This window comes from Carassius auratus, chromosome 32, assembly GCF_003368295.1.
Source record: "Carassius auratus strain Wakin chromosome 32, ASM336829v1, whole genome shotgun sequence".
In the NCBI taxonomy this organism is placed as follows: Eukaryota; Metazoa; Chordata; class Actinopteri; order Cypriniformes; family Cyprinidae; genus Carassius; species Carassius auratus.
The window spans coordinates 15335626-15348462 of NC_039274.1; the positions used below are offsets into that span (position 1 = coordinate 15335626).

Sequence of the window (12837 nt, forward strand, 5' to 3'; positions counted from 1 at the left end):
GAAATGCTGAGCTGTCTCCTGCTGGAAAGACCTTTTCAGTGTATTCAGGGGTTTCAGTGGGGTGACTGGAGCTCAGTTCTCTAATCACTAGGTTGTTTGTTTCAGTGGCTAGTACAGGTGTTAGGAAACACTTACTTGGCCTCATCTTTGTGGGGAAGTTGTGGCCTTGTGGTTAGAGAGTTTGACTCCTAACCCTAAGGTCATGGGTTCGAGTCTTGGTCCGGCAATACCATGACTGAGGTGTCCTTGAACAAGACACCGAACCCCCAACTGCTCCCTGGGCGCTGCAGCATTAATGGCTGCCCACTGCTCCCGGTGTGTTTTCTCGGTGTGTGTGTACACTACTGTGTGTGTCTTTGGATGGGTTAAATGCAGAGCACGAATTCTGAGTAGGGGCCACCACACTTGGCAGTATGTCACTTCACTTTACTTTTAGGTGCATTATTCAGTCTGTAACAGCAAAATTTGTTTTCCTTTGAAGTAAAAGCACAATAATTATGATTTAATATGTAAAAATAAAAATAAAACTAACAGTTCATACTGAGCTGGTGTATTGAATGAGCCTGGATATGTGTGTGGATGTAGACGCATCTCTGATAGGTCCATATTTTTCTCTCGGTAGGAGAGTTGGACAGAGTTGCCCCTCTTGCATTCCAGCTTTATGGGCCCATTTGTAACAGAGTTTTACATTTTAGTGCAACATGTGTTCTGTGGGTATGTTTTCTACAGCATGGTGAGCCTTCCAGTTGCTTCACGGCCAATCACACACATCTTAAACATGCCCAGTAATTAGCACTATACAGTCCTACACAATTGTGTTGTGTCTGTTAGGAATAAATTATGCATGAGTTAATTTATGACGTAATTTAATTTAATAAAAGTTTTTTTTTTTTTTTTACAGCAATAAGGGTTACGTGCTGCAGACTTCCGTACTCTGTTAAACAAGTTTCGATGCTTCCTGTTCAAGCATTTTGCAAATGCTTCATTAAATATGAAGCTGTTTTACTCAAGATGCCTTCAAAGTAGATACAAAGATGATCATAATCAAATATGTCTATCACATATGAGGATTGATATTGGATTTTTTTTTATTCTTTTCACTAATATTTAGATATAAAATTTGAATAAAACATCAACAATATAAACAGCTAGCTACTGTAGTTTAACTCATTACATTAAAAGTTTGTGCATGTTTTTCAAAGAATTGTTTTCCATTTTGCTTAAAAGTCCACCTGGGTTTTGTCTGAAAAATGTTCACAGGATCATTACGTCATATGTCTTCATGCACGAAACTTCATAGCAGCACACTGAGAGGACCATTCTTACATAAAATCACTCTGAAGCTATAAGATCTAATGACCCCATTTATCTCCTGTCTAGAAGAGGACATCTGTAAGCTGTACTGCATTGCTGAGGACTTTGATTTTTTCTTCGCTATGTCCAGCAAAGTCAAAGATGGGACATCTTGCTCAGACTACAAAGGAGGCGTATGCATTGATGGGATATGCAAGGTACGTGTCAGTGTTAATTTCGTTGACTAAATATTTTCGTCATTATTTTCGTCACGAATATATTTTTGCCGACGAAAACGAAACGAAAACTAAAATAGAAGGCACTGATGGAGACTAAAACTATGACTAAATTGATTGACATTATCGTTAACGAATAAAGGACGAGACGAAAATAGACTGTGACGAAAATCAAATCAGCAGACGGGAGAGATGCGAGGAATGAGCAAAAGAACCAGCAAAACAGAACAGACTGCACGAGATAAGAGAACCAATCAGAGCCTGACTTATTGAGACGTGAAGCGAAGGTTTTCAGTTTTTATGAGCTCCCGGGAAGTCGGCATTCGAAGAGGTGATAGGGACTTTAAGCAACAGCCTCTGGTGGAACGGCAACGCCATTCTGGCGTTGTATTGCGCCTGCGCGAATTTAACTGCTACTTTGTGACGTTCTAATTTAACGGTCTACTACGGGAGAACAGCTGATTTGCCAGAGTCGCTACAACGTGAGAGGTTAGGTAAATAAATGTTATGTTTTTAGACTTATTTACATCATACAATATTAAAAACTCCTCTTCTGACAAAAGATTGTCATTTAACGCCAAAAGCAATCCTTCTCTTGCTTTTTTAAATTATATATTTTTTTGGATCTCAATAAATGAATTAATGCTGCGTTGCGCTGTTCTGTTTTACCGTTGCTTAGTGACTTTTACGTTCTTGGCTACAGCGGTGTGACGGCAAACTTCCGGTCGCTGTAGCCGTTCCATTCGCAGCTGTTGCTTAAAGTCCCTACTGTCTAAAAGAGCGACAAAATGTCCACAGCTCACTTCACGTTTGACGACGAACAAAACAAAACAAAGTGTAAAGCACGCAGAGCGCTCATTCGTGGCAAGAACACAACCAATTTGAAAAGACATTTACAGACGAGCCACCCGGACATTTTCTCAAATGTAATTTCACAACGATGTTCTTTTGTTTATTGAGCTAAGCAAAATTGGAATAGTGCAGTGCGTAGATGTTGTAGCATTAAATATTACGAACTGAAAAGTACTGTAAAATAGCCCCTTCTTCAAATTAGATGCGAGCACAATACTAATACGTAATATCATGATAAATACATTTGATTAATACTAATGTTTAGTATATTTTATAATGTTCTACTTGTTGACAATATCACAAATATTTCTATATTAGTCATGTGAAACATGAATGTTCACATCCTATCATTATACATACAAATCTAGCAATATTGTAGTATTTAAAACATACAATATTGCTAGACAAATGAATACCTTATAAAATCTTGTTACTTTTTTTATCCACCTAGCTGCCAACTTATTAAATATTTACTTTAAATGTATGCACTTATTGTTCAGCTCAGCTGTAAGCTTTAAGGTCCTGGACCTAACGTTATTTTTCTTTTATTGATGGTCAATTGGCAGCTAGTTATTGTTTACATTATCATGACAGTGTTTGTTGCTGCATAAAAGCTTTTGAATCGAAATAAAGACACAGTTGTGTTGAAATAAAGTTGAATTTGTGTTTTATATATTTTGGTTAAGTTTGTTTCCTATACCAGTTGTAAAAAATTGTCTAGTAAATCTGTTATTGATTTTAGTCTTATTTTAGTCGACTAAAATACCAAGCATTTTAGTCGACTGATGGTCAATTGGCAGCTAGTTATTGTTTACATTATCATGACAGTGTTTGTTGCTGCATAAAAGCTTTTGAATCGAAATAAAGACACAGTTGTGTTGAAATAAAGTTGAATTTGTGTTTTATATATTTTGGTTAAGTTTGTTTCCTATACCAGTTGTAAAAAATTGTCTAGTAAATCTGTTATTGATTTTAGTCTTATTTTAGTCGACTAAAATACCAAGCAATTTTAGTCGACTAAAATACCAAGCAATTTTAGTCGACTAAAATAAGACTAAAATTAAAACAAATCAGATGACTAAAACTTGACTAAAACTAAAAAGAATTATAGTCAAAAGACTAAGACTAAAACTAAATTAAAATTTCGTGTCAAAATTAACACTGGTACGTGTGAACGTGATGATTCTGAGAAGGTCATATTTCTAGCATCACATTTACCACAGATTTAACATTACTTTTTTTGCACGAGAACTGACTGACATATGCCTTTGCACGAGAAATTGGCTAAACTGTTTGTGTCAGTTTGAAAAATTCATTTTAATAACTTTTCCTGTGCAGCCGGTGGGCTGTGACCAGGTGTTGGGATCAAAGGCTGCTTTGGATGCCTGTGGCGTTTGTAAAGGAGACAACTCAACCTGCAAGTTCTACAGTGGCCAGTACACCCTCCAGCACAGAGCCAATGGTAAGGTGCTTGTAGAGCATGTTCCTTTCATACCTTCTGATCTTGTCCAACAAATCAATATTTTGAATAGAATAACAGGCTTCAAGAGAAAGAAACAAGGAGTAAATTCATTATAAAATAATAGAAAAATGTCTAAAGCAATGGTTCTCACCTGAGGTATTTCTTCATTTTGTAGTTCATTTTGCAGTTTCAGTGTTGAAAACACTTTTTAAATAGAAAATATTAAAATATTTAATAGAAATATTTTGTAACATGATAAATACTTACAATTTAATACATCATTTCTCAATAAAAAAAAAAAAAATTTTTAAATGAAATCCCCAAACTTCTGATTCTTTCACAAATCTGCATTGTTTTTTGGGATTGAACACTGGAGGCAATTAGGTGGTATTGGATTATTTTTATTTTATCAAAATACTTTGAGAACTAGTGGTCTTTAATAAAATATAATAAAAGATCACAGAGACTGAAATAAGAGAAGAAAAATTCCTTGCAGTATGATTACGTCTGTCACTTTATAGTGCCTCTCCTCAGACTTAACAGAAAACTTCAATGTATTTTTTAGAGCACTTACACAGTGAGAGCTCTGCAGTCTGGCACCTCATCGCTCTCCTCCAACAGAAGGAGGTGATAATGCATCAGCTCAGAGATGCCTGTTCCCTCTGGCCTTTAAAAATGCAGAAACTGCAAAAGTGAGCAGATATGGCAAACCTGTTTTCTTTTTTTTTTCTTCTTCTTCTTTTCAGAATATTACCCCATTGTGACGGTTCCTGCTGGAGCGAGAAGCATCAGGGTGCAAGAGATGGAGATCTCAACCAGCTATCTGGCTGTCCGCAGCCTGAAGCGTGGCACCTACTACCTGACGGGAGATTGGACGGTGGACTGGCCTGGCAGGTTCCAGTTTGCAGGCACTACGTTCAACTATCATCGCTCTTTCAACCGTCCTGAGATCCTATACGCCACAGGCCCCACTAATGAGACCCTGCTCTTTGAAGTGAGTCACCCCGTACCCATCCAGCCTTACACCTGTTAGCGAATTAGCCATGACAGGGTCTTGGCAAGAGTGCTGTGGCCATTCGGTCAGGTGAAAACAAGGCTGAGGGACAGTGGGTGAGTGAGAGAGATGAGAAACAAATGAGGGAAAGATAGGCCCAAACCCAAATCTACCCCTTAGCCCTTCCCCTTTAAAAAAGCTTACATTTATGTGTCTTTTTGTTGTCTTTGAAGAGAATCGAGACACCCCTCAATGTCTATTCGAGAGAGACAGAGAAAGAGAGAGAAATGGAAGTTGCGTGTGTTCGCGTCTGTGCGTTTATCTTTTTAGAGTGAGTTTACTTAAAAACAGCGGTTGTATCCTCTCGTCGCTGGAAAATATAATGTAATATAATGTAGAGATTCAGTATTTAAACTGTATTTAATAAAAGTCGTGGGGCAGCGTTGACAAGTTTATTTCCTCCTGGATGTGTGAGCTGTGCGATTTCCGATATGTGTGTGTGTGTGTGTGTGTCAGTTAGCAGCACATTAATACAGAACGATAATTAAAGTCTCTAATGCACACCAGCACACCAGTCAGTATATGTGTGTATTGTAAGAGCTAGATGACGAATGATGGGATGTGACATCATGGTAGTAGTGTCCCAATCCTAAGGGGAATATTTTCTCCCCTACCCCTTGACACTCCGTTCAAGGGACAAGGGAAAGGGGTAGGCGGAGGGGTATAAAATAGAATTGGGATTGGGCTATAGAGAGAGAGACAAAATAGAAGGGACACAAATGAGTCAAACGGGCAGACTAATGCCTCTATTTGGGATTAATTGCAGAGCAGAGCCAATGTGGTCATTGTGACTTTCATCTTCAGTGTGTAGAGATTCAAGATCAAACAGAGTGACAAAGTGAATGGCACTAAGCTTTGAACTCGCTGCACTGTGTGCTGGGCTAATGGGCAGCACAGGGCACTGCTTACATGAAGGGTGATGAGTATGGGCTCAGATGTTCCTTTGAGGTTAAGTTATAGTAAGGGGGCTTCATATATCTGCACAAATCTGAATCAGGGATAAGGGAGATTATTAGATTTCAGAAGAATCATTTAAACCTATTATCGCCATTGTGTTGTGTTGTGTAGATCTGGGGCCAGTTGCATAAGCTTAGCCTCTATCTTAAGACAGTAGCTTCAGAACCAGTTTGACCAACTTAGCAGTTAACAAAGGGGTAATCAGTCTAACATTTTGGAATCATTTTGGATCTATGTTTTTATGTAACCAAATGTAAAAACTGTTGACCAGTCTTAAAGAACAAAATTAGATGACTAACTTTTAAGACTAGTCTAAACCTTTTATGCAACCAGCCCCTATTCTGTGGGCTCCCAGACAGCAACATCCCAGACAGCAACCCAGACAGTGTTGGCCCAGATCCGGCCCACATCTGGCCCACATGAAATCCATGTGGGCCAGATGTGGGCCAGAACTGGGCCGAAACTGCTTGCTGTCTGGGTAGCCTGATTTGGGCCACATATCACTTAACTAATCTGGCCCACACTTCTCCCACCAACAATCGGTCCTCATATTGTTTGCCTCATCCACGCCGTGCCATCATTGCCACACTTAACCCAGCTCAGGGTGAAAGGGTACATGGCCATTGCCGACAGGAGGCCAGCAGTGCCAGCTTGAGGCCACATTTGGGGCATGTCTGTTTGCTATGTGGGAAGGATAATGCTGTAGCATCAAACAATTCAGTATTTATGCTGCTGTCTTGTAACCATCATACAGTCATTGTAAAGTTTGAATTAATAATTTTGACTCCAAGAAAGAATATCATGATGGCATGCTTGGATAACTTACCAGTTAATATAAATCCAGATCCATTATATCATACTTCCAAATTTCTTCAGCCCACATGCCCTCTCTTCATTAAATTTTTCCCAGGGTGGGTGGTGGCAGCAGAGGTCTGATTTGCAGATGAGATTGCATTAATCTCTCTAAGTATGCTCTGTAATTTCAAAAAGAAGAGTAGGGTACAGAGAGATTAAAAGATTTTTGCAATTGAACTCAGTAGATCAGAGAGGCTTGAGGTCGCAATTCGAGGGAAGCAGCTGGTCAATTATGCTTGGCTGGATCTCTTGATTTAATGTAAAGTATCAGCTTCAAGACCCTTACTGAACGCTTCGGAAAATGCATTTTGAGAAATGGGAACCAAGTAGTTCCTTTCAAACTTGACATGCTTCTATTTTAAACTCTTTTTTGGGATTTATTTAAGTATTGACATTCTTGTGGAATGCCTTAAGAGTATCATGCCAGTCCAGAGTGATTCATTTAGATGTGATCCCATTCATCAGTCTTTCATTCGCTCGTTTCTTCTTGACAGTAGCTACACTGCTATGCTTCTAGCCAGGGCACAGATGGATTTTTGTGTAGTAACCCTATACTGGGAGTGCTTGATAATGAACCTGTCCTAGTAGTCCTGTAGTTTAGTAATTACCCCAGATTTTCCTTCATTATTCAGAATGTCTGGAGCGAAAGAGGGGCATCTAGAGCTAGGAGCAAATCAGATGAAGCTTTCATTGCAACATAAAATGAAAGAGGATGCAAGGCAGCATCAGAAAAATAGCTTTTACAGTATTTGGATGGGGAAGGTTGTTTTGCATGTTGAATTGATGTTTAAAAATGTGATTCTTGTTGCATATGTTAAGACTGAAACTCTAGACTTCCTATATCAGAGCTCAGACATGGTGCAATGGACTCATGTGGGTCTTGACCCAGGATCAGAAGAGGTAGAGTTTCCCCATGTGTTGTATCCATAGTCAGATGGCTAGCCGGATCACAGATGGATCAGAGACCTCCTCCTGTGCCTGATTCTGGAATAGTTGCTCTGTGTTCAGTGCCAACTGTAAATCTGGACGATCTTAGAACAGGTTAGCGTGCAGGGTCCGATTCCAGGGCAGTAGATTCAGTCTGGACACTCAGAGGGAGACTGAGCCAAGATACAGCATGTTAAAAAGTTTGCTAACTTGCCACTGTGTTTCAGTATACTTGTTTTACTTCCTCTGGAAATCCTCCAACCTTCAAATACCACACAATATCTTCTGCTGTTCTGTTGATAGATTATTTCCTCCTCTAAAGGTCTGGAGTTACTTTCAGTTTGTGGTTTTATCTCAACATTCACCTGCATCTCATTGAACATTAACAATCAATTCCCATGAGTTCATGCCTCTCCATCTGTAATGTAAATCATGTATTCATGACACTAAATTGAACAGAAGTTTGACTAGTAAAGATCTTGGATAGTTTTAGCTAAAACGATAATCTGACAGAGCGCTGAGACTGGTTTATTGTGTTTATTGTGGCAGACTTAAGCATAATCTTCCCACATCAGCAGCAGCCTGCCATAAACTTCCTATTCAAAACATTAACTGAGGGTAAATCCATAGTAATTAGAGGATGGGTGGCATCTTCCTAATCCACTACTTAACTTCACACTCTTACTTAAGAGAAATTTGGGCTGCCTTGCAATTACCGTTGGCTTGTGTAAACACTGCTGCAACTCTCCAGTGACCCTTAAGATTCGATCCTTGTTTAGCTCCACATATAGTTTAGTGGTTTACCAGTTCCAGTGAATTTGGTGTCATTGCATTTTTATATTATAAACAGTCTGAGGAAAATCCCAGTGTGGCAAAGTCTGAGTAAAAACAAAGGTCCTCTTCTTGTCTGAGAACTTTTCCACTCCATTAGAGTTATCCTCGGTCTGTCCTCAGTGGCCTTGGACACAGATTTAGTGTGGAACTGACTGAACTTCCTCTGTGGTCTAGTCTCACATGAATGAGTACAAGAACTTCTCTAGGAACAGCCACCAAAATTTTTGCATACAGGCCTACTGAAACATACACATCAATGTAAATCTAGCTGGGAAATAAAGTCTCACAGTACACCACTATATAAAAATATTCTGATTCACCCAACCCACAGTTTGGTCCACTTGTGCCATTTTCCAAGATGACAAGCTTCAGTTCAGACACATAGACCGTCAAATTCAAGCATCCCTCCAGATCAGCGTCACCAGGAGCTGTGGTAATCATCTCTCAATCCCAGTGGAGCTACAGCCACAAAACAGCAGCAGACACCCTGGCAGCTTCTCCCTTGCTGGAATATGAGAACATTAACAAGAAAATCAGCATGTTAACAGTTCGTTGTGTAAACAACTCAAATCATGCCATTGCATATTCAAACTAACAGATCTAGATAATTTGATTGACTTTGACTTTTTCCTCATTATAAAGTGCTTGACAGAGACCGAGGTGATGCATGTGTGTATTTGAATCCTTCATATATTCAGTTGTTGTATGTTTTATGTCCGCTACTGTTCAAAAGTATGGGGTTCGTAATATATATATTTTTTTTATGTTAAACAAAGAAGAAGATTCTTATGTTCACCATGGCTGCATTTAGTTGATCAAAAATAACATGGCACCATTGTGTTTCACAGTGAACTCAGAATTTTCAGCAGCCATTACTCATGATCCTCCAGAAATCATTCTAATATTTGCTGCTCAAGAAACATTTATTATGTGTTATTATTATTAATGTTGAAGAGGTTTTTTTAGGATTCTTCTGTGAACCGAATGTTTGAAGTATATTTAAAATAGAAATATCTTGTAACATTTTAAATTACATTACATTTTTTCATCAATTTAATGCATCCTTGTAGAATCAGTATTTAAAAATATTACATTTCTGCCAGTTACTTCAAGATTTTGAACAGTTGTGTGTACTTGGATAGACAGAAGCCTGTTGCTTGATTGTTTTCACCAACCTATGTCCATCTCTTCTCCTCCACAGATTCTTCTTCAGGGTAAAAATCCTGGTATATCCTGGGAATACACTTTACCCCATCCTGAGAAGAAGCATAACTACACCTGGTCTGTGGTGCGCTCTGACTGCTCAGCATCTTGTGCTGGGGGTGAGTTGATTCTGTATGTACAGTAAATGTTTGCTTTGTTGACTCAGGGGTGAGAGAGCTGTGGTTGTGTGATGGTAAGGAAGGAAGCGTATGTGTGTATTTTTCCAGGTCCATCAAACACACCTTTATGAGCAAAAACAAAAAGTGGCCCCTCCTTCTCACAGATCTCTCAATCTAATTGGCTTATCTCTGTGGTAGTAGCTCCTCCATTCGCTGTCAGTTGTCTGAGTGATGGTTGCAGACAGACAGCACTATGACACGTCCAGAGCACAGATTTTTATCTGCGCTCTCACACAGTTTCATTCATGCTTGTCTTTAGAGCCGACCTCTGGGCCTCTCACACTGACAGAGGCCCGGCTTTGTTTGCCACAACAGAAGCCACACAACAGTACTGCCGTTCATCCTGAGTTCCCATAATCCCTAGAATGACTATTCAAGGACAGTGTGCTCCAAGCTTTCCATTTTCAAAAGATTACTCAAAGGATGCATTAGTTTATTGCATGATAAAGTCATATGTTAGCTGGATTTCTGCAAAATGTCCAAAGAGAGTAGTTGTGTTTACACTTCTCTGTATCTATCTATATCTCTTTCAGGTCGGGTCTCAATGAAAGCCATTTGTTTGCAGGATCACAACATGCAGGTCAACTCTTCACTCTGCAACCCTGAGACCAGACCTGTGGTGGGCTCTCACCTGTGTAACACACAACCCTGCCCTGCTTAGTAAGAGTCTGTGTCTGTGTGTGTAATTCTGAATGAGTGTGTGATCTGAATGTGTGTCTGAATTTCGCGTTCCATGCTTGCTTCTCTCCAGCAGAGTTGGACACAAATTAGAATTTAAGATTTAGCCCCATTTCAGTCATTTAGTTCAAATTTGAATTTTTCAAACCCAACACAGTAGCTGAATTGGAAGTTAAATTGGAATAATGTTAAAACCTGTACATAAGACTTGAAAGACATTTTAAACTGGAAGTAGCATCATAGTATGCATCCAAACAAACAAAAAAAAAATTGTTTGGTAATTGGATGGAGGCAAAAAAATTAAATAAATAATGACGTAAAAAATAAATTATGAATGATTCATGCAAAGTAAGATCAATAGTCTTTACCAAACTTCCTTTTGTAGTTAAAAATGTATTCTATTTATTACATTTCTTATATAGTAATCAAAATTATATTTTCATTAAACTGCCTTAATTTCAAACCTGTTTGCTACTTTCATTTAAATTCAAAATTTTTAATGGAATTTAAAAAGCATTCTTAGTTTAATTTTTCAGTGGTACTCTCCAGTGCTATTGGTGGGCACAGTGCCCTGGTATGTCTGTCTTTAATCAGCTGTGGTGACTTTAGCACGAGCACAACCCAGCTTAAAGCTCTGAGAAATCATGTTCTTCCTTGGGTTCTTTTCTCTGTTTCATTCCTTAAAGAAAACAGGATTAACATAGCCTCCAGACAGGGACTGACTGCACCCTCACTGCCCAAACTCCAGCTCCAAGCCACAGCCTGCCACACACGCACCTCTTAAATTATACAAACTCAAACCCACATACATACACACACACACACCAGCTTTCATAATAAGGCATACAGACACATACAAATACTAGTTTCTCGTTCTGTCTTGTCTTTTTGTTGACATTGTTGATATTCCAAGAATCGAAACCATATTTATTGAAGTCTTCCACTATATTTACAGTGAGTGTTATGCGTGAAAAGGATATGTGTTATATTTGGAAATGAGGAAGATAAATGGGAAAAAGCAACTTTCCAGAAGTTGGCAAATTAAATGGATAGACACGTTGTACTGTGTGTAAAACATGCTTAGTGATCTTTTTGCATAGACAAAAGAGAGAAAATAAAGCAGGAACCATCTCACAAGGGACCCTGGGAATAACATTCTCAGTCTAGGTGTCAGAAACCTCCTCGGGGCTCTGGAGACTATGAAAGGGACTGCTCAAACCAGCCTTTCTCTTGGTGTCTCAAAGCTGAAGTCAATCTGCCGGTCCATCTTCCTTTTGAGAGTCCCGCTGCCATTCCAACAAGAGCAACACTCAACTTGACTTGATTTACTGATCTCTTCCCTTACAGAAGCATCTACATACCCTGCATCCCTCACTTGCCAGAGTGAAAGTCATTGACGCACCATTCTAGAAACTCTGATAACAAATCACCCCTCCTGGCTGTCTTCCCTCCGTCCTTCTTGCTCTCTCTTTCTCTTTGGCCTTACGTCGTGTGAAATGTTGGCTGCGAATGATTATAACGTGCGGGCTATGGCGAGGCAATGTTAAAAGGGGAAATCAAGACCATATGATTATTTCCTTACAGCAACAAGCTCTAACCAGTTTGGCTTGTCCCATTCAATGCCTGACAAATAGTCCAATAACAGTGTAATTGAAAACAACAGCAGGGTTGACGGGAGAGCAGCGTGTCTGTGGCGGTGCTGGATATGTCGAGACAGACTGCACTGGTTCCACCAATGTGTGCCTGTAACCCTATGACACTTTTAACGTGGTGAGCAGAGAGGCTTTGATTACCAGCAGAGATGACCAGTGATCCTAAACTCCTTCTGTTGGTGTCACTGCTCAATGACATCACCACCCTGTGGGTCACACAGGAAGTTAGTTACTCTGTCATACCTACACTGGAAAAGCTACTGAAGGGATAACTCCTCCAAAGATTTGACTTCCATCATCATTTAGTCTCTCTCATGCAGTTTTTTTTGTTTGTTTTGTCTTTAGTCCTCATTTGTAAGTCACTTTGGATAAAAGCATCTGCTGAATGACTAAATGTAAATGTAAACCTGTATGACTTTCTTCTTCTTCTGCAGAACTCGAAAAAAACATATTATGAAAAATGTCTGTTTAGTCAGTGTTGTTTTTGGACACATTTACTTTCATTTATTAATATTTTCAAAAAAAAAAAATGCTTCATAACATCTCATTTTGTGTTCTGCGGAAGAAGGAAAGTCTAGCAAGTTTGGAACAGCATGAAAGTGAACAAATGATGACAGAGTTTTCATTTTCATCTCTTTTTAGAGCTTTTCAAACA

At 39.1% G+C, this 12837-nt stretch overlaps 1 protein-coding gene across 4 annotated transcripts in view; it reads left to right on the forward strand.

Annotated features, from left to right (window-relative positions):
• Window positions 1–12837, forward strand: part of LOC113051696 (A disintegrin and metalloproteinase with thrombospondin motifs 18-like) — a 52696-nt gene that overhangs the window by 29306 nt on the left and 10553 nt on the right. For 3 of the 4 annotated variants that reach the window (XM_026215658.1, XM_026215660.1, XM_026215661.1), the window contains 5 exons: window positions 1381–1511; window positions 3720–3843; window positions 4590–4837; window positions 9672–9792; window positions 10386–10512. In XM_026215658.1, the coding sequence (XP_026071443.1) occupies window positions 1381–1511; window positions 3720–3843; window positions 4590–4837; window positions 9672–9792; window positions 10386–10512 (751 nt within the window). The remainder of the gene's footprint in view (window positions 1–1380; window positions 1512–3719; window positions 3844–4589; window positions 4838–9671; window positions 9793–10385; window positions 10513–12837) is intronic. The other variant, XM_026215659.1, reaches the window with a different exon arrangement.